The 25,906-nt window shown below is 36.9% G+C and overlaps 1 protein-coding gene across 6 annotated transcripts in view; it reads right to left on the bottom strand.

The window, feature by feature from the left end:
• LOC308527121 (putative RNA-binding protein Luc7-like 2) overlaps positions 1–25,906 on the bottom strand; it is a gene marked incomplete at its 5' end in the record, with an annotated part of 62,216 nt that overhangs the window by 27,658 nt on the left and 8,652 nt on the right. For 3 of the 6 annotated variants that reach the window (XM_081102461.1, XM_081102459.1, XM_081102463.1), the window contains 2 exons: positions 2,211–2,309; positions 16,944–17,038. In XM_081102461.1, coding sequence (XP_080958587.1) covers positions 2,211–2,306 — 96 coding nt within the window. Of the gene's footprint in view, positions 1–2,210; positions 2,310–16,943; positions 17,039–17,531; positions 17,606–18,626; positions 19,427–21,202; positions 21,255–25,906 lie in introns of those variants that run through there. The other 3 variants (XM_081102462.1, XM_081102460.1, XM_081102464.1) reach the window with 3 other exon arrangements.

Genomic DNA, 25,906 nt, shown 5'->3' with positions numbered 1-25,906 from the left:
ATTACTCTCTCAGTTATTGTATTTCTAGGAACTTACTCTATACACTTGGTAAGTAAAAATACATTATCATACTATAATAGAGAAAGACTGAAAATAACCTAAATTTTTACACCCTTACATCTAGATGATAGAAAATTTCTGCTGTATTTTATGCCCAATGTGTATAAATCATAACCCAATCACACTTTTAAGTCAGAATATGGTGATTCCCCAAAATTTTCCAGCCATGTATTAAATTGTATTTACATAGATGGTTTTTATTTCCATTAACGGAAATTCAGAAGTAAATGTGTGTGTGTGTGGGGGGGGGGGGGGGGGGGGTCTACTGTACTGCTTTATCTCCCAAACCAAATAGAATGCCTATCTCCTCACTTACAAAAGGTAGCATAAGATTTATGCTTATCAGTATGTTTTATGTAATGCTGACTGGTATATTTTATTTAAGGATAAAAAAAGTTTCCCTATTTTTATACAATTCTCATGTTTGTTTAAAAAAACAGTGCTCACATATATTAAAACTAGAACATACAGAGATTAGCACGACTCCTGTGCAAGGATGACACGCAAATTCATGAAGTGTTCCAAATTTTTAAAAAAGAAAAAATATTAAAAACACACACACACAATAGTCAGATTTTGAGCCATTCAGATATCTAAATGGTATCTCCTCTAATAATTCTTCCATTTTACATTAAAAAACAGCATTGTCCTTAATACTCTCCCTCTCTATGTGTATATTTACAGGTACAAAAATATGAATATTGCTCAGCCAGCATGGCTCAGTGGTTGAGCATTGACCTATGAACCAGGAGGTCCTGGTTTGATTTTGGTCAGGAAACATGCCTGGGTTGCAGGCTCAATCCCCAGTGTGGGGAGTGCAGGAGGCGGCCAATCAATGATTCTCTCTCACCATTGATGTATCTGTCTCCCTCTCCCTCTCCTTTCCTCTCTGAAATAAATAACAATTTAAAAAAATAGTAACAATATGATGAATATAAAAAGCCTTACATGCACTAGAAATTGGTTTATATTTGTTTAAATTGATACCTTCCTTAATCATTACTACTTTGAGAAAAATATGCTTAATTTTCAGAAGAATATAGGGTGTACTAAAAAATGTATATACACACTTTGAATAATAATAAAGGCAGGGTTTATTAAAATACATTTCATTTTTGCCCTAGCTGTTTTGGCTCAGTGGTTGGAGCATCAACCCACAGACTAAAGGGTCCCAGGTTTGATTCTGGTCAAGGCTCAACCCCCGGTGTCGCTCAGTAGTTGAGAGTCAACCTATGAACCAGGAGTGTAGAGAGCACCTGGGAAAGGTCCCTGAGCTGATTGTCATCTGAATCCAGTGGTGCCTGGCAGAGCCATGCCCTGGAAACATACCTTGCCAGAGGCAGGTGTGTTGTTAGCCTGACCTTCAGCTCAGGCACCAACAGGTGGGTTTCATTATCTAAATCCGGCCACGCACCAGGAACAAACAGGATTATCCCGGCCCACCCAGAAGTGATGATTACAAAGAAGCCACAAGAATGCACATAATCTCCTTTGTCTTGGGCTTTAGTAAAACTTCCTGGTATGGGCCACTGTCTCTCTATCACAGGACAGCTGTCCCACCCAGCCCCAGCTTTTTCCTTCTGTCTTTGTCTCTGTCATTTTCTCAATCCCCAGCCGCATCTACTCAGGAACCAGACCGCTCTCTAGCCATGCTGGATGCGGAAAAAAGAGAAATATTTATACAGGAGGTCACGGTTAGAGTCCCATTCTGGGTGCATGCCTGGGTTACAGTCTTGATCCCCAATGTGGGGTGTGTGGGGAGGCAGCCAATCAGTGATTCTCTCTCATCATGACGCTTCTGTCTCTCTCTCCCTCTCCCTTTCTCTCTGAAACAAATAAAAATATATTAACAACAAAAAACATTTCATTTTCAAAACTGAGCTATCAAGCTATGTGCATACACATTTTTTGAGACATCCTGTATATAAATTATATGACTTTACATATTTCCTTAAAATATACAGTTTCATCTTATATTTTCTAAAACTGTTAGTCAGGAAGTACATGATCTCACTTCATTTTAGTACTACCCTTCATATAACCACGAAGAATATAATTTGCTAAGAGCCTTTCCCCATTAAGAGAAAAATCCATATTCAAGATGTTGTATTGTGACAGATAATGTAACTCATTAAAATAAAATCACATACATCAAGCTCAAAGAAGAAATCTTGTTCTTTGGATGCAATTTCATAATCTGCTCTTAAAGCCAGGTCATGGACTTTCAGACATTCTCCAAGATCCATTCTCTAAGAAGGAAAAAAAAAGGGGAGGACACATTAAACAGAAAACACATTTTTTAACAATTCATTAATAACCACAGTACTCCATAAATATATGTTAAGTCATACAAATGCTTCTTTGTTTATGGACTTTCAAATTACAAAATTTCATAAACAAGTATTAAACTTGGAGCCAAAAAGAAAGAAAAAGAAAAAAAAGGACAATTCTATCTACCAATAGGTGAGAAAAGTGATCACTTTTGTACTTAAGAACAGACTGACAAGGAAAAGCCTGTCTGAATCTAAACAAAGCTGGGGGAAAAAAGCTCCTAGCAACAACATGGATATGTTTATAACACAAGGATATCAATTTTCTAATCAATTTTCTATATTATGTCATGTTCAAAAAGAGTGATGGACCAGATAAAATTTAAAAACAATATGAAGTCCTATAGCTATATCTAAGAAGACAAATTTACAAATAACTAGGTATGAGCAGAAAATTAGACAAATTAAAAAACTTACTCGTCAAGAGTAAAGGTTACAGTGTGGCATGGCTGAGATAAATTAACTTACAAGGTATAGTCCAAACAACGTGACAAATCCTACTAAAGGCTGGTTTTAAAAGCAAACCCTCTCTCCTCCAAAAGACACATTTTGTGTGCTAACGCATTTCAAAAGGGATCTAAATAAACCAACAAAATATCTCAAAACGAAGCCATACCAAAAAGCAAAAGTAAAGAAATAATTAACTGGCCCTAGCTGGTTTGGCTCAATAGATGGAGCGTCGGCCTGTGGACAAAAGGGCCCCGGGTTCAATTCTGGCCAAGGGTACATGCCCGGGTTGCGGGCTTGATCCCTGGTAGCAGGGCATGCAGAGGGTGGCCGATCAATGATTCTCTCTCTCTCCCCTCCATTCTTCTCGGAAAGGGAGGGGAGGGGAGGAAGGAAGGAAGAAAATTAGATGGCGAAGAATCATGATGTTTAGAACTTTTCAGTATGAAATAGAAACAGATTTTATTATGGCCCCAAAGGACTCTATAGTGTCTTATTTTAACTCTTTCATTATAAGAAAACATTTAAGCATCCTCAGGAGTTACTGAGCTACCAGATAAATGAGAGATTCAAATACAGTTCAGAAAACCATTTTTCTAGGATACTGTGGAAAGAATTCAACCATCAAGTAACTTATTCTTCCAACTCTTGAGATTTTTATGACTATATTAAAAAAGTTTCTCTGTAGAACTATATTATCTCAGTTCTTAATTACTTGAAGGAACAAATGTGAAAACCTAAGTAAACAATGTCCTCAAAGCTATCCTTTGGGAAATTATAAGGAATATTCACCATATTAAAAAAGTCATTACAATAATGGCTCTAAAGCAGTGGTCAGCAAATTCATTAGTCAACAGAGCCAAATATCAACAGTACAACTATTGAAATTTCTTTTGAGAGCCAAATTTTTTAAACTTATATAGGTAGGTACATTGTTATTAACTTAATTAGGGTACTCCTAAGCTGGCCTTTGCTAAAAACATCCTCAATCTGATTGAGGTACGTTGGCTGAGGTCAACCCCTTCCAACTCTCCCATTCACACTCGTCTTATATACTTGTTTCAGATAGACGAGTGTGGATGGGAGAGTTGGAAGGGGTTGATCTCAGCGAACACGTACCTCAAAACAATGTACCTCCTCCACGCTGCATATCCCGTGGCCCGCCTGTGCCAAGTCTCCGGTCACCAGACCGACCGACACCCCCCACTTCTTCTAACGCCACTTCTTCAAAATAGACTCGCCCTGGCCAAAAACCGACTTCTGCGCATGGGCCACGAAGTTTCATCGCACTGTACATGCGCACCCACACGTGGTATTTTGTGGAAGAGCCACACTCAAGGGGCCAAAGAGCTGCATGTGGCTCGCGAGCCACGGTTTGCCGACCACTGACCTAAAGTATCACTGTGTTGCTGAGGATGTGGTGTTTTTCCAGGCCTCATTTCCAGGCTCTTGTTCATTATTCTAAGGGCTATAACAAACCAAGTAGTTTTCCAGTAATAGTAAAGAGCAACTGAAACTTTCTGTAGATGTATGAAAATTTAAGGCTGCTTATTAAGCAATATTTATGGAAAGGCTGTTGAAAAAAGTTTAATATTCTTTTTAAAATGCAGGAAAATAAGACAGGAATGAAAGAAGTTAATGGCCAAAGAATGCTGTTATCCTCTTGGCTACAAGGGACAACTGGTTCCTTAATATCTTAACATTAATCACTCCAACAACTTCTTTTGCATCTGTATGTATTTCCACAGCTATAGTTGCTCAGGAGAGGCTATACTTATTTCATAAAAGCTTAAGCAGTCACTGCTGGAAATGCTTTTGATCCAGCGCAGTGATTCTTAACCTGGACCCAGGGACCTTTAAAACAATACTGATGAAAGCTTCTGAAGAGAGAGGCCCATGCCTGGTGTGGAGAAATACTTAATATTTATTGAATGAACCAATCTGGGAAAAGAGGACAGAGAAGAACATTTGGCCCAGGAGGCCCTGGGCTTAACAATCAAGAGTGGTCAGGATGCATCCCAGGACAAAACTGATCTGAGCTTTAGAAGGTCTTCTCATCTTGGGTTATCTCCTTTGCTTGTATTACTTCCCTTCTTAAGTGTTTCTAGCTACTCCTCTCCTCCAGCAATTAAGACTACTGGGCTTTTCACTTTCCTGGGCTATGAGCATATGTAACTTTACAGTCTAACCTGGCTTACCATAGTAGATTTTGGGCCAAAGCACTAGAAGGGCCTAGCTATAATAAAGATTTGGGGGGCTGGGGAGGATTACAATAGCCTGTGCTTATTTTATGGAACAGGACAAAAGAGCAAGGCAGATTTTCAGAATTCTAGATACTAATTGGTTATTTCCCCTTGTCCACACCATCACGACTAAGCACCTACTGTGAATTGTGCCATACACAAAAGGGGTGTCCTATATAATAAAAGCCTGATATGCTAAGTGTCTGGTCAGTCATTCAACCAGTCAAAGCGTAATATGCTAATGATATGCTAAGGCCACTCAACCACTCGCTATGACATGCACTGACCACCAGGGGGCAGAAAGTCAACCAGTTGACCAGTCACTATGACGTGCACTGACCACCAGGGGGCAGATGCTCTCACCAGGTTAGCTTGCTGCTGGGGTCTGGCTAATTGGGAATGAACAAGATGGGCCAGACACTTCCTGGAGCCCTCCCGCAATCCTGCCCCGGCCCCAATCGTGCACTGGTGGGGTCCCTGGGCCTGGCCCAGGGCATGTGCCCTGACCAGGAATCGAACTGTGACCTGATTCATAAGTCAACACTCAACTACTGAGCCTTGCCAGCCAGGCTGATAAGTGCTTTTTAATTCTTTTAAAATTCCAAAAGTGAATGTTATCTCCCCAAATATACTCTAAGCTTCCTGAGAAAAATGGTTTATTTCTCTTCTTTTTCATTCTACATAAAAGAACAGATTCTGCACAACCCATGATTATTAAATAAACTTGATGATTTGATAAAGGAACTGTACTTCTAAGAATTTGAGGAAACAATAAAGTAAGTACACATAAACAAACACTAAGATTTAACAATAGTGTTTTTGATCTAAAAAGTTAGAAACATTTTAAAATCCTAGCAACAGCGGTTTGACTAATTGAATTAAGGAATAGTCATATGACACATGACATAGCGATTAGAAAAGTGTTCTTTTTTTTATTATTAAATATATTTTTATTGTTTTCAGAGATGAAGGAATAGGGAGAAAGAGAAACATCCAGGATGAGAGAGAATAATGGATCGGCTGCCGCCTGCATGCCCCCCACTGGGGATCAAGCCTGTAACTTGGGCATGTGCCCTTGGCAGGAATCAAACCCGGGACCCTTCAGTCCACAGGCCAACACTCTATCCACTGAGCCAAACCAGCTAGGGCTAGAAAAGTGTTCTTTTTTTAAAATTTATTTTATTGATTTTTTACAGAGAGGAAGGGAGAGGGATAGGGAGTTAGAAACATCGATGAGAGAGAAACATCGATCAGCTGCCTCCTGCACACTCCCTACTGGGGATGGGCCTGCAACCAAGGTACATGCCATTGACCAGCATCGAACCTGGGACCCCTCAGTCCCCAGGCCGACGCTCAATCCACTGAGCCAAACCGGTTAGGGCTAGAAAAGTGTTCTTAATGCTAAGTGGAAAAAAGACGGCAAAGAAAGACAATAAAATGCCAGTTTTGTAAATTTAGACACAGACATTGCTGTAAGGTTGGTTTATATAAACCTTTTGATAGCTGTTAAATTAAATGCAATGAGCATATATTATTTTTACAATCAGAAAGCCAATAAAGCCACTTTAATTTTGAAAGAAAATATTGAGGTAACAGAAAAATTATACTCAACAAAAAATATACAGTGTACTGCCAAGTGTAAACTAATGGCAGTATATGTCAATGAGTATACCAGTGATAGCAACCAGACATAGTAACAGCTCTAAGTATTTGCAAATATTCTTGCTTTGTTAGGTTAGTACATTTGCTTGGTTCTATAAGCTAAATCCTAAAGGGAATCATAAAATAGTGTAAGACTAATTCCTGTATCAATGAATTTATATTCTCAATGTAAATATGACATTAAACTAAATTAACAGTTGCAAATGTACACAAAAACATACACACAAGGATTTCATTGCCACTGTACAGCAAAAACAGATCCAAAAAATATTGACATATTAATAGTCATTGCCTCAGTGGTTAAACGTCAACCTATGAACCAGGAGGTCACGAGTCGATTTTCCAGTCAGGGCACATGCCCGGGTTGCAGGCTCGATCCCCAGTGTGTGGCATGCAGGAGGCAGTCGATCAATGATTCTTCATCATTGATGTTTCTCTCTCTCCCTCTTCCATCCTCTCTGAAATCAATAAAAATACATTTTTTTTAAAAAAGAGAAAGAAAAAGAAACCATCAATGAAACAAAAAGGCAATCAACAGAATGGGAAAAGATATTTGTAAGTGATACCTCCCACAGGGAGCTAATATCCAAAATATATTAAGAACTCATACAACTCAACAACAAAAAAACAATGCAATTAAAAAATGGTGCAAGAACTTGAACAATTTTCCAAAGAGGACAGAGATGGTCAACAGATACATTAAAAAGACCTTCAACATAACTAGTTATAAGGGAAATACAAACCAAAATCACACTGAAACCCCACCTAACACCTGTTAGAATGGTTATCCTATATAATAAAAGGCTAATATGCAAATTGTCCCCTCGGGAGTTCGACTGCTCACTATGACGTGTACTGACCACCAAGGAGCGGCGCGGAACGAAGATAAGCCGGGGGAAGGAAGGCCCCAGCCAGCAGCCAGCAGCCAGGGAAAGGAAGGCCCCAATCGGCCCTGATTGCAGGCCAGGCCTAGGGACCCTACCTGCGCACAAATTTCGTGCATTGGGCCTGTAATTATCAGTAAGAAATAACAAGTCTTAGAGAGGATCTGGGGAAAAAGGACCTCTCATAGACTGCTGGTGGGAATGTAAATTTGTACAGCCACCATGGGAAATACAGAGGTGCCTCAAAAAATGAAGAAGAAAGCTACCAAATGACCCAGCAATCTCTCTTTGGGTATCTACCTGAATAATTTGGAAACATTTGTAAACATACACGTATCCCTATGTTTACTGTAGCGCTACTTACAGTGGCCAAGACATGGAAAGAACCTAAAGGTCCTTCAACTAATTTTTGAATTTTAAAAAAAATGGTACATATATACAATGAAATACTACTCAGCTATGAATGATAAAATACTGCCATTTGAGACAACATGGATGGATCTTGAGTATTGTGCTAAGTGAAATAAGTCAGACGAAAAGAACCTTTACTTCTTATCACTTTAACTCTGAGAAATTCACTTAATCTCCCTGAACACCTCTTTTCTCAAGTAATTCAGTTTCTCCCTTCCTCATATTTATAAAATTTCTTTTCCATCCAGGTTCAGTGCTTGCTTCAAAACCCAGCCCAAGAAAATGAAAAAAGAAACCAACCTAGTATAATATAGGAAAAGCCTTGAAATAACAAAACCTGGATATGTTTGTTATGCCACTATTGCCTTAAAATAAAAATGAAGGTTTTTCTTTCTTAATTACAATCCCAATGCTCAAAACAAGTCAAACATGAAGGGTGAAGAGGAATGGGACACATTGTGCATGCAGAAAGTAGTTCCTGTTTTTCTACGACTTCCCAAATTTTTAATTGCCTATTCGCAGGTATGTTCCAACCCAATTCCATTTTCCACTGGGTAGATAAAGGAAAATAAAACTCTTCTACTTTTTAATAATAATTTTTAAAACAGCAGGAAACTACATGCACTGTTGGTAGAATGCAGATCAGTACAGCCACTGTGGAAAACAGTATAGAGTTTCCTCAAATAATTAAAAATGGAACTGCTTTATGACCCAGCAATTTCAAATTCTTCTGGGAATACATCCGAAGAAACTCAAAACACTAATTGGAAAGAATATATGCACCCTTATGTTCACTACAGAGTTATTTATAATAGCCAAGATTTAGAAGCAACCCAAGTACCCATCAGTAGATGAGTGGATAAAAGAATTATATAGTAAGTTTATAGAATGGAGCACTACTTGGCTATAAAAAGGAAATCTTACTTTTGCAACAGCATGGATAGACCAACCCAGAGAGTATTATGCTAAGTGAAATAAGCCAGTCAGAGAAAGACAAGTACTATATGATTTCACTTATATGTGACATCTAATGAACAAAGTAAACTAAGAAACAAAATAGGGGGGAAAAAAGAGAATATGGCAGGAAATACTTTTTGTCATTCATTTCAAACCCTAGATATGCAAAGATCCTACCTACATAATAAAAGGCTAATATGCAAATAGACCGGAAAGCGGAACTGAACAACCGGTCACTATGACATGTGCTGACCACCAGGTGGCGCACGCAGAACATGGCGGCATCAGCAGCAGGCAGCAGAGTGTGAAACATGACAGGCGTCAGCTGGGGCAGGATGGTGGAGCAGGTGAGCAGGGGTGCCAGACCAAGGCAGGGAGCCGGTCATTGTCGTCAGAGCAAGCCTCTGGTAGTTACTGAAAATTCTTTGCTCCCATGCACCGCAATCCCCCCAAGTGCTCGCACCTGCTGCCAGAGCAGAAGCCACCACTCACACCTGCTGCTGGCTCGGGCCCCAATCGCTCAGTGCCGTCAGCGGTTGGATTTCAGGGGCTACACTGCTGTAGGCTCAGGCAATTTTGTGCAGCAAGCCAGGCAGATTTTAAATCTGTAGAGAAAAGGTATTCCAGGAAGAGGTAAAGGGGAAGGCAAAAGTGAGAAACACGGAGGGGAAGAAAGTAGTGAGATAACAAGTAATACAACAGTCTGGTTGAAAGAGAGGACCAAATGATTTATTCATTGAAAGGAGAAGTAGACTGGGCTAAGGGTTTTAGATTTTTGATCATATATGTACAATACTAAACCTCAAAAAATTTCTGTGTGGTAGCAACATATGGTAAGTTCATTCCAACTCAGGAATGACTATCTTCTTTTCTTCACATTTAGATCTCTTTAAGTATCATTTTATCAAGTTTTCTCCAACCACCCTGCCAAAGTAGCTGCTAGCCCACTATCTCAAACAACCTAAATTACCCAGCTATGCTTTTTTGTCATAACTAAAACCACATTATATCTTCTCACACTTGGTTGTGTATGTCTCACATGAGAATGTAAGCTCCCACCATTAAAGCAGAAACCTGTGTCCATTTTTGTATCCCCAGCCTACACATGGGACAGATTAGGTCCTGGAGAAGTACTTAAGTGAGTGAATAAATGAACGAATGAATGCTAACAGCACCAATCAGCTCCACTCCCAGAGAGATGAAAAAAATAAATCATTTCTTGAAGGGCAATTTTTTAATTTTTACTGTGAATTCTCTACTTTCTCCATCCAACCCTCATTAAACTGACATCTCAGGCTTACCCTTTTCTATTTCTTCCTCTTCTTAATTCCAGTATTACTTAAATTTCATTATCCTATACACTATTAAACTAATATCATAAAGGAGGAAGAACAAAAAAACTATCTAAATTTGGGAAATTTACAAATTATATTAACCAAGTACATCAATATACATACCTATATTTTTGATATCACAGACCTAAAAAAGTTTATGGGATGATATAATTCAAAGTGCTATGTTCTATATAGGTCAAAGTAAAACACCAAATGCTTTTAAAAGATCCCCTAACGAGTAATCATCATCAAACTAGAGAGACTGTACAAGGACATTTGGTCTTGCCACCTGCACATCAGGGTACAACTCATCACATTAAAAAATATATATTTTCACCCCTGGATGGCATTGCTCAGTGGTTAGAGCGTAGGCCTGTGCACCAAAGGGCATGTATCTGGGTTGCAGGTTCAATCTCTCTCTCTCTCCCTCCCTCTCCCTTCCTCTCTGAAGATAAAATTTCAAAAAAGAAGAAAAACACACAAATGCTAGCAAAAACGTTCAGAATGATAGAAAAAGTTCTTTCTCAAGAGCATATGTACCAATTTGCCAACAATGCTCCAAACTATATTCAGGACTTGGCTTTTCAAGTTTAACAGTAGTTTTAATTATTCACTGGGAAGCTTTTAATGTGCCTCTGATTTTCTTGGCACCAAATGTGATGTTTTAAAAGATATGTTTTTTATTGATTTCAGAGAGGAAGGGAAAGAGAGAGATAGAAACATCAATGATAAGAGAGAATCATTGATTGGCTGCTTCCTGCATGCCCCCTACTGGGGACAGAGCCCACAACCAGGGCACGTGCCCTTGACTGGAATCAAAACTGGGACCCTTTGATCCGTAGTCCAACTCTCTACCCACTGAGCAAAACCAGCTAGAGCCCAGATGTAATTTTGGTTTAGGCCATCTCTAAAAATGCTTGTTAAAGAAATACATATTTTTGTAATAGACTGAGAAGAATAAAATAAAAATAACAAAATTGTTTAATATAAGAACATAATACACTTCAAAAGCCAAATCTTAGAAAACCTGGGTTAACAGGCATTGTGCAAATTGGTAAACTCTAGAAATTGACTGTGACATAAATAAACCAAGCAAACAAACATGTCAGCTATCTGGGCCAATGCTAAAAATACTTGTTAAAAAATACCAAAGTAGCCTTGACTGGTCTGGCTCAGTGGATAGAGCGTCAGCCTGCGGACTGAAGGGTCCCAGGTTCGATTCCGGTCAAGGGCATGTACCTTGGTGGCAGGCAAATCCCCAGTTGGGGGTGTGCAGGAGGCGGCTGATCGATGTTTCTCTCTCATCGATGTTTCTAACTCTCTATCCCTCTCCCTTCCTCTCTGTATAAAATCAATAAAATATATTAATAAATAAATAAATACCAAAGTAGCTCCAGTCAGTGTGGCTCAGTTGGAGTTTTATCCCATAAACCAAAGATCCTGGGTTCAGTTCCCAGTTAGGGTTCATGCCTAGGTTGCATGTACTGCAGGCAACCTGTCAATGTTTCTTTGCACTATGATGTTTCTTTCTCTCTCTCTCTCTCTGTCCCTTCCTCTCTTTCTCTAAAATTCAAAAACATTTCCTTGGGTGAGGATTAAAAAAAGAAAGAAAAAAGCCAAAGTAGCCCAAAACAAACTATTTCTGAGAGATAGTTTAAAACAGCGGTCACCAACCTTTCGGACCTCGCGGACCAGCAGTTGGCGACCGCTGGTTTAAAACATCTACAGACTAATTTTTCACATCTGCTTATGAAACTACTGCTGTCATATTTTGATAAGCAACTCAATAAAACAAAGATACTCTCCAACTCCTTATCTGTTAAAAGGTAACACATTGCCCACTAATAATGATCAATTATTGAAATTCAAAGTTAGTTTTTGAAACAGATTTATTGAGCATTCTAGTTTTGGGTGGATCAATTATTCATTCAACACAACAGAGGGACCCTTCTAGATGCTGGGGATATAGCACTGAACAAAACAATGTCCCTGCCCTTATAATGAAACTTACATTCTAGTGGCTGGTTGAGAAAATTTTGTGCAGGTTTACTTCTTATCACTTATTCTGCTTCTCCATACTTTCATGGCTCTTTTACATATGTACTATGAAAGAGACTTCAGTAGTTTTAAAGTTCAGGTTTGTATGCACCCAAGTAACTGATTTTAGACCAGGCCTTAAAAGAAAGAGTTAGAGAAGCAATAAAGGAGTTTCAATTAGTAAAAATTGCACTTCAGATAAAACCCACAACCTACTGGGGCACCATAAAATAAACTCAGTCAGAATTTTTTGACAATAACTCCCATCCAATCACTTCAAAAAGGCTGATAAAACTTTACTTTATCCCTGTCCTTGACTATTTCTCAATATCAGTTCTCTAAATTTAAATTCTATTTTTGAGAATTTATTTAGACAAAATTTCGTGGAAATTTTATATATTTAAAATGTGTAAAATTCTAACTGAAATAGGAAAGACTGGCCTATCCCCATATCCATGTAAACCCTCCAAAGACATTTCAGAAACATCTAAAAGTCACTACCCTAGGTTATCAAAAATAATAGCAAAAAGCTTTTTAAAAAGTATTTAGATCCCGGCTGGCGTGGCTCAGTTGAGGGTTGACCCATGCACCAAGAGGTCACATTCAATTCCTGGTCAGGGCAAATGAGTGGGTTGCGGGCTCAATCCCCAGTGTGGGGCATGCAAGAGGCAGCGGATCAATGATTCTCATCATTGATGTTTCTCTCTCTCTCCCTTCCTCTCTGAAATCAATAAAAATATATTTTTTAAAGTATTTAGATTTAAATTACTCCGAGATTCCTATGTTGCATAATAATTGATTCTTTAATTATGATATATCTGACTAGCACAATTTCTGAGCCTTAAATTTTTTCCCCATCTATGAAATCATAACCTTATGCAAGAAGACATGACAATCTGTCAATGCTAAAATTATACTATGATGAAGGCTATAATAAAATTAGTAATGGCCATTTCTGAACTTAGGACAGGCACACTATGAGTATACATTTTCATCTCTGCAGATCTTCATTTCAAGCTTATGTTACTGTCTCTGCTTTAGATTTAATGCCTTCTGTAAATTACTATCACATATCTTTTCCCTAGATCACTAAGAACCAGATGGAAAGTTGTTTTGTTTTGTTTTTAAAAGCTCTTTAATATACTTATCTTTCCTCAGGGAAGCTATGTAACAGAAACAATGTGTTGGGGGTGAAGAGGACAACTCTGCTTAGGTTTTTTGTTTTGCCTAAATCTGAAAGGGGATGAATGAACAGGGAGAAACCAAGTGTGCAAGGGGAGGAAGAAAGAACTAAAACAAGAAAGTATTCTACATGAATAGGGAAACAACCCAAGGCTTTGAAAAACAGTAAATTACTAAGATATAAGAGATATTCATGCTTCTTCTAAAAATCACAATCCAAAGATATTTATATACACACAATTGTTTTGATTCTTTGCTCTACATTTTCCTCCTCTGAATAATTTATTAACTAAAGAATTAGTTATAATTCAGTATCAGATTAATAAAAGATAAAATGTTATAAGGGCATTTTTATCAAACTGAATTCCAAAAGTATTCCATACTAATTGTCAGTTGAGTACATTTTTAGAAATCATACTCTCCATCTTCAAGTGCTTGATATAAACTTCAACCACTTGCAATGAATAAAGCCAGTTAATACATTTCTATGTATTCTGCTGTTAAATAACACAAAATATTGGTGAATCATATTCTGCTGGAAGTGAGAGATCTGAGGAACATGGTCATGAAAACTAAAGAGCAAACTTTAGTTAGACGGCAAAGAAAAAGCATTATAAAAATCAACAGTTACAATTCAGTTCTTTTCATCCTCTAATACTAAAAAAGACAACAACCCAAAACACACAGACATCTTCCACATAAAGAGGTATGAACTATGCCAGAAAAGCATTTGTTCTACAAGACTGGCTGGTAAAGAAGTCACAGCTCTGTAATTACAAACCATTTCTACATAGGATGAACTGTTATAAATATACCCTTTTAGTAATAAGGGTCATGAGAATGTCACACTATGGATGGTTCTAAGTTCTCAAGAACACTACACTAGGACAATCCTGGAATTTCATAAAGTCCTATATACCAGTACTGAAAAACGTTTAAATTCTGAAAGGTTCACAACTATTAAAACCGTCCTTCCATATAACAATACCTTCCCTATTACACTGACAAAAAGAAGATTATTTCTTGCCTAGAGTTTCCCTGGCAACTGCCTTTAGAAGGGCTTTCCTTAGTAACTGTTTTTCATGTATAATCCAAGATATCAATTTTAAGCCTCATCATTAAATTCTATACTGAGAAAAATGTTACCAATTAATAAAGTATTTTTCTATCAACTCTGAGATGCATTTTTCAGATGTCAAGATTTAAAAAAATGTGTATCTTATAAATACAACAGCAATAATTTTACAAGGAAATGTTTTATTTAACATACTCCCTACAAAATAGCAAACATGTTGAATAAGACTATACCTCAGAAAATTTGGGTTTGGTCCCAGTTTTACTTTAAAACAACAGAACGAAATGATTTTTAATAAGTCACCATCTCATCAAGGCCAACTATAGATTATATCCTCACAGAATTGTTTCAAGAAATAAATGAGTACAATTACATTATGTGTACCTAAAATGTAAAGTACAACTGTGCTGTCACACTTTTATTAATGCCATACTTGAAAAATATAATATGCCAGAGTCTTGCTATGGTTGGGCTTTATTAAAAAAGGAAGAAAAACACCACCTAAATTCTGCTACTTTGTTAATTTTGTCCTCAAAATTTAGTTGAAGTGATAATTTAGCCAGTAAATAAAATGATTTTAACTGTTAAATTTAACAGTATATGTGGAGAATCAAAGTACACTACAAATAATCATAGATTTCTTTTATAGCATAGTAGAAAATATTTTAATTATGAAAATTCTGAAGAGTATATATGAGGGTTAGTTATCTGTTACAGTACAAACTCAAGTGCTCAGAAACTGGATTTCCTTCTTGTGGTATTATACTTTTTAAAAATTTAGTATTATACACATATTTTTAAATGTAGGCTCCTTTTTTCATTTTAACATAATATAGTTGCAATAGTCTTTCCTAATGGAAAAAGAGGTGCTTTCTAGATTGTATGCCTTGATATCTATCTGTTTGGGGCATTTAATTCTTCCTATTCACCAAGAAAACACTCATTTTGGTATCTTTAAGGGACCTCATCACTTCTGAAAATCAAAGTCAAGAGTCTTTCCTTCATTTCAGTCACTTCTGGCAAATGAGAAATAAAGTCAACTAAATGTTCAGCCCTTACTAGTCCTCCTCCAACATCATCAGATGCAGCCTAATAACGGGAGCTCTTGCAATGAGTAATCATTTCAAACAAATCCAAACCAAAGGGAATATAACCCTTTGTTCCATTTAAATAGGTCCATCATCATATGGATTATCTTCCAAATTAAAATGATGATACTCTAAGATCAACCAACATCATTAGACATAGAACCTAAATTGAGCTTTATATTGAGTCAGCAATATAAAGGAATTTTTTAAGTGGCAACACCACTTGCAATTAAGCTGTGTGATTTTAAGTATTTACTAATATATTTTTCCCCACAATTATATCCATAATATAAATGCACACAAATTTTAACAAAAATATACGGTGTTTTGTATAAAAGTGTACTCTGCTCAAAAGTAAGAACTATTTCTTAAATCACTTGTATTATTTCTGAACTAAAAGTGCAATGCTGTTGAATTACTGTGTCTGAATTCCAAACAAGAAACACTTTTTTATTTTTTAATATTTCAATTAATTTCAGAGATAAAGGGAGAGGGAGATAGAAACATCAATGATGAGACAGAACCATTGATAAGCTGCCTCCTGCACGTCCCTTTACTGGTAAATGAAGCCTGAAACACGTGCATGTGCCCTGACCGGAAATCAAATCGTGATCTCCTGATTCATAAGTCAATGTTCAACCACTGAGCCACACCAGCTGGGCAGAAATGCTTTTTGAAAAATTGCCAAGAAACAGAAAAAATTATAAAGCATAGTAATTAATTTTGAGGAATCCCATTCTTGCAGATTAAATCATCAACCTAAATAAATAAGGTATACAGATTCCTCATCTAACAGCAGTGGTTTTTGTTTTTAAAAAAATCATAGCATAGCCCCAGTTGGTTTGTCTCAGTAGATAGAGGGTCTGCCTGTAGACCAAAGGGTCCCAAGATTCGGTTCTGGTCAAGGGCTCGTACCTTGGCTGCAGGCTCCTCCCTGGCCCGGGCCCTGGTCAGGGCTCGTGCAGGAGGCAACCAACCAATGTTTTTCTCTCACATAGATGTTTCTCTCTGTCTTTCCCTCTCTCTTCTACTCTCCCTAAAAATCAATGAAAAAATATCCTCAGGTGAGGATTAACAAAACAAACAAAAAGAGTTTTTAAAAATTCATTGCATAATAATTAGATTAGGAATTAACTTTATCAAGTAGTAAAAACAAAAAAAAAGGAAAAATAAGATTAGTAGTTCATTTTTATAGTATAAAATTATCAGATAATAGATATAATAAATACGTACAGTCCCAGAGAGGACATCATGGGGACAACAGTTGAGAAGGTGACTCTTGCATACTCTGTCATCACTGAATTTGATTCGTTGACGAGTAGTATCTCCTGTAATATAGGAAAGTTAATAACATTCAAGGTTAGACAACTAGAAAATGTTTATTTTCTGAAAGCCCGATTATTGCTAGCTCTTAATGTGTGGCTACACACACACACATTTATAAATCAGCTCAAGAGGGATTAGTTCTTTATATAATATCTTATGAAAAAAACGATTTTAAACAACATGCAGTTGCAGTACGTGTACTGCAGATGTAATTTAAATAGTCAAAGTGGGAAAGCAATGCATTCTGTTAAAGTAATTCAGAAAAGCATAGGATTTAGAGCAGGAATGGACCGTAAGGATTATTGAGTCCAACTCCTTCACATTGCAGATGAGGAAACTGTGGCCTGGAGAGGTTAAGCGACTTGCAGTAGACCCACTAGGACAGTTCTACCAGTATACAACATTCCCTACTTGACACTAAGCATTGATTTCTTTTGTAATTATTTAATTAACTGAAAAACATAAAAAGTAATCTTGCAAATATTGCATACACACTGCGAATCCCCACTGAACCCCAGACGCCATTTCTTCCACTATTTTGTTCCAGCTGAAGTGTCTCCCTTTTGCTGCTGGGAGGAGTTAGAGAGGGTAGAATAACGTGTTTAAGAGTGTACAAACCTGGAAGAAGGACTTACACACCAGTCAAACAAAGGCACATTGCCTAAATGAGAAGTTAACTGTAATGCCTCCAAAGGCCCCACACCTCCAAGTTTTATGTAGCCTGTGCTATATATGGCCTAACATTTAAATTCTGTCTTCATATAGCACAATACACCTCCTAAGCAATAGAAGCATCCAACCTGCTAGTGATGCCTATCCACTAAAAAATTTACAAATTCTAAGGAACAAAAGGTAACTAACTACTCTAATAACAAAATATAGATGGCAGTTGTAATTTTTTTTGCTTAGAACCTCTTTGGAAAAAGAAAAAACTCTTAATGACAATTCCTTTATGTAGAGTGGTAGCCCTAAAAAAATGTGTTTTTATTTTACCCTTCAATTGATATCATCGTTGATGAATGAAAACCTACTGGTGAATTACTGAAGCGAGAACTGTTGGTACCAAAATAGATTGTAAACACATCTGTACTTCACATGATGCCTGAGGCACTCCAAAAACTTTCACCTAGGAAGTGATTCAATTATTTGAATTAATTTCTGTTTTTCACATGTGAATTACAAAAATGGTTAAAACTTTACCCCTTTTATGTGGTCTTATTTTGAAGAGTCAACTAACTAAAGTCAACTAAATACTGTCGTTTTTAGGTGGGGTAAGATTTTGTTCAAATTGTTTTAATGTGGTTAAAAATACTTAATTGTAAGTCTGATTTGTAAGCAGGAAATATGTATTTTTAAGAAGAGTAATTTATAGCTAAAATGATAGCTTCAGAGAAGTTCAACAATAGGTTTTCTAGAGGCTAGTCTCTAGTTAAAGTAGGTTATTTCCAACACCACAATGTGGAATAATTCATTTATTGTTCACGCCTGCTACTATAATAAAGGTAATTTTACTGATCCTTTTTTCCTTTTAAACACAACTGCTTTTGTTCCACATTCATTAACACATCTGAAAAGTTAGCAATAACTCACGGCTCGGCGAATGCGGGGCCTTTCTGACACTCCCTTGCAGATTGAAGTAGTCAGGCATAGATACATTGAACCTTTACAAATAAAACAAGGGGCCAGATTGTTCAGTTTGTATAGAATAGACTCTGCCAGCAATTTCAATACAGCATCTAGATGTACATGTTGATTGTAAAGATTCTTGTATATGAAAACAAAAGTGAACAAAATCAGGGTGTTTTTATTTTTTTAAATATTGACTTAACAAGTGTGTAATCTTAGAGAAGACTATACCCAACCATAGGTAAAAGTCCAAGGCTGGAGCTCTCGAAAGTGGTCTTTGGGCCAACTGGGGTTTTTAAAGATTTTTTAAAAGATCTATTTCATTCAGACTTTAGTGAGGGCCTTGCGCTCTTGTTAGAATGATACTATGATAAGCTCACAACAAAATGGCAATGCTTATTACAGGCTTTTTGCTTCTTGGCATGTAAAAAAAATTTTTTTTAATTTTAAATCTGCACCCAAATTATGCTAAGAAATTTAAGGATGATATTTTAAGCTGAGGAAAAAAAAAAATAAAAAAACTTCCATAGCTAGAAGTCCCCTTGCTACATGTATCTACGCTTTTCAGTAATGCAATAGCAGTGTCGTTTCAGTGCTCTGTCAAAATAATGGCTAAAAGATTATAAACCAGGCCTTAAAATAAAATCAAGATTCAATAAGTTTTACCAATCAAACATTTCAAGTAGGGCGACTGTTTTTGCTTCAGAAATCACAACATTAAATCTAATACTAAGACATGTGCCCTGAAGACACAGCTGTCAGATAAAATATGAACAATTGCAAGTATCAATTTAGCAAACATTCCTGATGAGCTTTAAAAGAAATCAGTTTCTATAAACACCAAAAAGTATTTAAAATACCTTCTCATTGCATTTAAGTGACTGCTCTTTATACATTTGATAACTGTAATAAACACAATATGCACAGCTATCAAAAATCAGCCTATACGTTATAGAAACTTTAAAAAACAAAATAATAAAATCCCTAGTAATTTGAGATACAGAAATACCCTGAGAGGGACTAGCAACTGAGTATCTGTTTATTGGTATTTTTAAAGTTTTACTTAAGAGACTTAAAACTTTTAAAAATAATTTGGCTATATTACCATGTCCATGAAGTACTTAATAAATTTGGGCATACGCCATAAAAGTATCCTTTGGCTAAAACCAACAAAAAAATTTTAAAATAAAAATACCAGTAATTTTAGTTTCTATCAAGATATCTGGCCCAAACCATATTTTTCAAAACTAGGTAAAACAGTGCCCATTTGGGGGGGAAAAAGGAGGGGAGGGGGAGACTACAATCAATAGAGAACAAATATGAATCAAATCTCCTTATAATGCAAGGAATTATTTTATGCATTCGATGTACTTTATCTTTGGGTGTTCTAGGAATATATTCATATAAAAATAACCTAAAGTAAGAAAAAACAATTACCCTGTTACACTATTATCGGATTGAAATCATAGAATCAAACCTATTAGTGAACACATCCTCTGTGGTAGACAATGGGGTTACAAAGAGGCATAGAAGACAAGCTCTGTACCCTCAAGGAGTCCATGATTTTGCTAAGAGAAACAGGACACTCAAATGAAGTAGCAAGTAATATACAATGTAGCCTGATCCAAGTGCCAAACTGATATTTCAAGTACTTAGGAATTCTAAGACTAGAATGACCACCAAGGACTGGAGAGGTTAGGAAAGGCTTCATATGGAAAGGCTTCATATAAGGAGTAGCCAAATTTTAAAGAAAAAATAGGACTTTGACCAAAGGAAAAAGAAATAATTTTTTCCATTGTTCTCTTCAATCCAGATTTTGTGTGTAAACAAAGTGAAAAAATTAGAAGTTTAAAAATAATGGGGCAGAGATTAGGCCAAGTTATTTGCGTTAACAACAAAATGTCCTACCCATAACCACATGGATGTCTCTCTGTTCTATAAGCTCCACAATAATTCATTAGACTTTGTACATAACTACAATGTTAAGTTTTTAGAATTTAAATGGAAGCATCAAATTTTCTATTAATATCTCCTACCAGCAACTCAACCCCTTCATGAGTTTCATGAATTATAACCTTTATTTGGGAACACCTGAGTCACAGGTGTACAATAAAAACTGAAATGCGTATTATTCCTTTTGGGGTCTCTAAGTAATGCAACAGAGCCTAAGTGGTACTGAGACAGTTTCACTCAGGGAATATGACCATTAAAAAGAAGGGTGCTGCCCAAACTATACTCAAATACTGCTATTCTCCAAATCCCCTTCAATCTGTTGGAAGGGAAATTTTTAAGCACACTGTAAATCTCAACACTGCCACTTTATGGTCCTGCCTTTTTCTGAAACTGCCTTAGACTTAAACTGTAGTTAAAACCTTAGCCCAGATGGTATCTGATATCATTTTACATGGTGCATGCTATTTTCCCAATACCCACCCCCACCCTCCAATGCTACCCACCCTCTCCCTCCCATACAAACAATAATTCAAATCAACTTTCACAGATTTAGGTGCTATTTTAAAAACATCAAAATTTTACTTTACCCATTCTCTCCGATGCTCCCTGTATTTTTTTAAGCTGTGAGTGGATGACCATGCTATGTGATCAACAACTGTGAAGGCTAAGCAAAAGTGAACTGAGTTTAGTATTATAATTTCAAAAGAACCTTAAAGTTTGTAATATTTGACATACATAATAGTATGCAGATACCTTATTTTACTGCATATTATCAGGCATTAATTGCAAGCAATTTATAAAAATAACTAATTAGTTGTACAGAATTTTGTACAGAATTAGCTTAAAGCTCAACTTAGGGAAAACAGGAGAAAACCCAACAGCACAGCACACAAAGCAAACAAAAACAACCCATTTATAAATGGGGGAAAGCCCTCCCATATTCACCCATGTGACGACCAAAGCTCTCCCCACAGGTACACTCGTTAGGGGCCACATATCCCTGTTGGCTTGGGACAGGATAGGCACATTCCCTCTAAAATAAAAGCCATACCTCTTCAGTGAAAGGAAAGCCAGAGCTAGAAAGAGAGATATATAACTAAATACTTAAAGCTTTTTGTTTCCCTGTGCCCTTTAGTCCTCAAATGCAGAGAAATGTTCCACCCTCTTATTACCATTTCTTCAAATATAAGCTACTGATCCACAAATTGGCCATGTAAAGACCTATGGCCAATTTATAGTCTAGGACAGGGCAGGGCAGAAGACCTCCCCTGTACTAGTAAATCATTATGTCTTCATGTGGAACCAAGGTAAAAGCAGGTGACTACTGCTGCACAGTGACTATCATACTAAAGAACCAATTTTATTACTTTTGCACCCTTCTCAAATTTTCTCACCAACTCTACTAACTTCTCCCACCTACCTTTATTGTTCCTTTAGAATTCTACCTAAAACTCACCTAGAGGAACTCTTTTGTAATTAACCTAAAGAAGTACCCCATGTTCCCTTCTAAATAAACACACTGTTTAATTTACTTCATATCTATACAATTCAAAGTACATAATTCACTTATATAAGGACTCACTATGTCTTAACTTAAATTCATTATGTTTTGAAAACATTTAATATAATCCGATACACATCAAACTTTCACGAATGTATTTATTACATAAGGAAAGGAAAGAAAGTGTACTCAACCAAAAATGACAGTGGGAAGAACCAGCTATGGCATTCTCATTCTTCCAAATAGCAAGTCACTTCTTTCTAACACAACTTACAGTCATACCAAGGAGCAGCAGCTTTTCTTTCCTCCAGAAAATGCAAAAATAAGGGTACTATACAGTTCAGAAAGGCTATCCCTCTTAACACTTTTATATAGTCCTACAGGTTTATAATTACAAATACTAATAACACTTCCACCACAATACTATGACAAGCCCAACATTTTAAAAAATGCAATGCCCACTGCAGAAGAAATTTGCAGAAAAAGTTCATTCTTGCTGAATATGATCATAGATTCATTAAAATAATTTCTTAAACCTACCAGCCTACTTGTCTATGAAAATCCAAATAACAAAATTATAAGGAATGAGGCTAGGAAACAGCCTTGGTAGTAGGAGAAAGAGCTTATAGACTCTAAGAGCTAACAGAATACTAAAGTGGCTATATCTCAAGGCTCTATTTCACCCCTTGCCACAACCTTCTCTTCTCTCATTATACAAAGCATAGAGTCTTGGCCACTGGCAGGAATTAATGCCATCACATTTCTAGGAGGATACATGCTTTAGAATACCTATCTACATATTTCTCCTCTTAGTTTTAAGAAATATATTAGAAATGGGTGAATAGATTCCTAAAAATTAAGTTCTAAAAGTGAATTATATAGAATTTGTCTTATGGATATATGTCATAAAGTCAGTCATTAAAAAGTTGCAGCCTGCTAAATTTATATTTTGATACTTACTTGCAGAGCTGCAATTCTGATTCAGTAAAACTTGTACTCTGGATACCTGGTGTCTTCTATCATCCAGAACTTCCTATACACAAAATTAGAAGTAGCAAAAGCTGTATCTGGCTATGAAGAAATAGCTGAAAAGAACCAAGGAAAAAGCAATTGGCTGATTAAAAAGACAAGTTCTGCCGAAACCGGTTTGGCCTGCGGACTGAAAGGTCCCAGGTTCGATTCCGGTCAAGGGCATGTACCTGGGTTGCGGGCACATCCCCAGTAGGAGATGTGCAGGAGACGGCTGATCGATGTTTCTCTCCCATCGATGTTTCTAACTCTCTATCTCTCTTCCTTCCTCTCTGTATAAAATCAATAAAATATATATATTTTTTAAAAAAGACAAGTTCTGCCCTGGCTGGTGTGGCTCAGTTGGTTGAGCGTTGCCCCATGCCCCAAAAGGTCGCCAGGTCAATTCCTCATCAGGGCACATGCCCAGGTTGTGGGCTCAGTCTCCAGTAGGAGTGTGTATGGGAGGCAAACAATCAACGTTTATTTCTCATGTCAATGTTTCTCTTTCTCTTTCTCTTTCTCTCTCTCTCTCTCTCTCTCTCTCTCTCTCTCTCTCTCTCTCTCTCTCTCTTCGTCTCTAAAAATCAATTGCAACACTTTTTTAAAAGGACAAGTTCTCACTGGTTGATGATAACTACAAAAGCTAAGTAGAGCCTTACCAAATCTAAAAACTAGTGACGAAAATAAAAAGGGGAAAAAAATGAGAATATCAAAAGACAGAAGTGACAGACAACTCAATGATGAAGAAAGTTAAAGTGAAAAACAGAAAATACCATGAAGGAGACTGAGCCTTACAACTACTGAAACATAGAAGAAATAATGTGTAAAATATACACAAAATAGGTTCCTCAAATTAAATATTACAAATGAAGTCCCTTACGTTTTCCTACACAGTCCCCTATACCAAGTAGGGGAAAATATACGAAATAACATTTGGTCATTCTCATAAGTCTCTGAATTGTCTTTGTACTTTTTATACAATTTTTTAAAATTAGACACCTATAATCAGTATCACAGAATTCATCACTTAAAAAAATAAACAAAACTATTCATGGGTAAAATTCTTCACTCCCCACTAGACTCTCAGTCCTTCTAGGATTCGAGTCCTATGTCACTACTTTACTGCAGAGTCAAAAGACAGAAGAAATAGCCGAACCGGTTTGGCTCAGTGGATGGAGCATCGGCCTGCGGACCGAAGGGTCCCGGGTTTGATTCCGGTCAAGGGCATGTACCTTGGTTGCAGGCACATCCCCAGTGGGGGGCGTGCAGGAGGCAGCTGATCGATCTCTCTCATTGATGTTTCTAACTCTCTATCCCTCTCCCTTCTTCTCTGTAAAAAATCAATAAAATATTAAAAAAAAAAAAGACAACAGAAACAAATATGTCCATCATCTCTAAGAAAAAGAAAGAAATAACTAAAGCAACTCAGCAATCTGGTGATATTCAAGAAAGTTAAGATTCTATTCCTATTAGCAATTGTGATACCCTAAAACACATCAGATAACAAATATACAGAAGATCACGTCTGGGGAAGTATCCCCTTTAATACTGAGGCAAATTAAGCTGTAACACAGTAACTTCTCAATTTACAAATACATGGTTTCTAGAATCTGAGGTGGATCAACTGTTTCCTAGTAAGTATGCCCTACTTTTTCCAGTCCATAACGTAGACTCACCACCACTTCACCCCTCTACCCCCCGTTTCTAGTCCAGAGGTTATCTTTAATAAGCACCTTTCCCTATAACCAAGCACCTTTTCAATGTCCTACTATGGAGCAGGTTGGTGAAATCTTCCAGAACTGCTGACCACCACACCAAAACACTAATGGAAGGGTGACAAATCAAGCCAAGAAGTAATTTTACCCAAGAAGCCTAGATGGACCTATGAATTCCTACATCTTTCCATCTCACAGTGTGTATTTCCAGCCAGTCATTTCTCTTTAGGGGCATCACTATATACAGTTAAAGCAACTTTCCTTTCACATGAATAACCAGTATTTTTCAAGTATGGGATTTGTCCAAAGAATGATTTTAGATGTTATTTGATTTCACCAATATGACGTTTTAAGCACCACTCAAGCACTTGGCGGTGATTATTTATTATAAGTCAAGAAAAAAGCGTCCACTGGAGCTTAATAATGTGTTTAATACATCTAACAAGTTCTAACTTTTAGCATAGAGTATGTGACAACAGAGTCTAGTTATTTCTTATAACACCATATTGTTTCATTGTATTTATTTTTTCTGGGGCACAAACTTTAAAATTAACTTGAATTTTTAGAAAGTGAGTTGACATAAAGAGAAAATATTAAACAGGAAACAGGACAAAAATAGTAAAGGGGGCCCAGCTGATGTGGCTCAGTGGTTGAGGGTCAACCTATGAACCAGGTCACAGTTCAATTCCCAGTCAGGGCATATGCCTGGGTTGTGGGCTTGATGCCCAGTGTGGGGCATACAAGAGGCAGCCGATCAATGGTTTTCTCTCATCACTGATCTCTTTCTCTCTCTTCCTCTCTGAAATCAATAAAAATATATTTAAATAAATAGTAAAGGTGTTAGTCTGTGTGACTAACACTTGGGAAAAATTTATCTAGAATAAGGTTTCTCAAACCTTTAATGTGTATCAAAATCATAAGAAAGGCTTCTTAAAACAGATTGCTGGCTCCACCCCCAGAATTTCTGTAGGCCTGGGGCAGAATCACTAATTTTGGCTTTTAACAAGTTCCCAGGTGATTCTGGTCTGAGGATCACACATTGAGAATCACTGATCTAGAACAAA

Source organism: Myotis nattereri (assembly GCF_964212035.1).
Source record: "Myotis nattereri genome assembly, chromosome: 11".
NCBI lineage: Eukaryota > Metazoa > Chordata > Mammalia > Chiroptera > Vespertilionidae > Myotis > Myotis nattereri.
The sequence above is the reverse complement of the archived record's forward strand: the minus strand, read 5'-3'. Positions and strand labels throughout refer to the sequence as shown.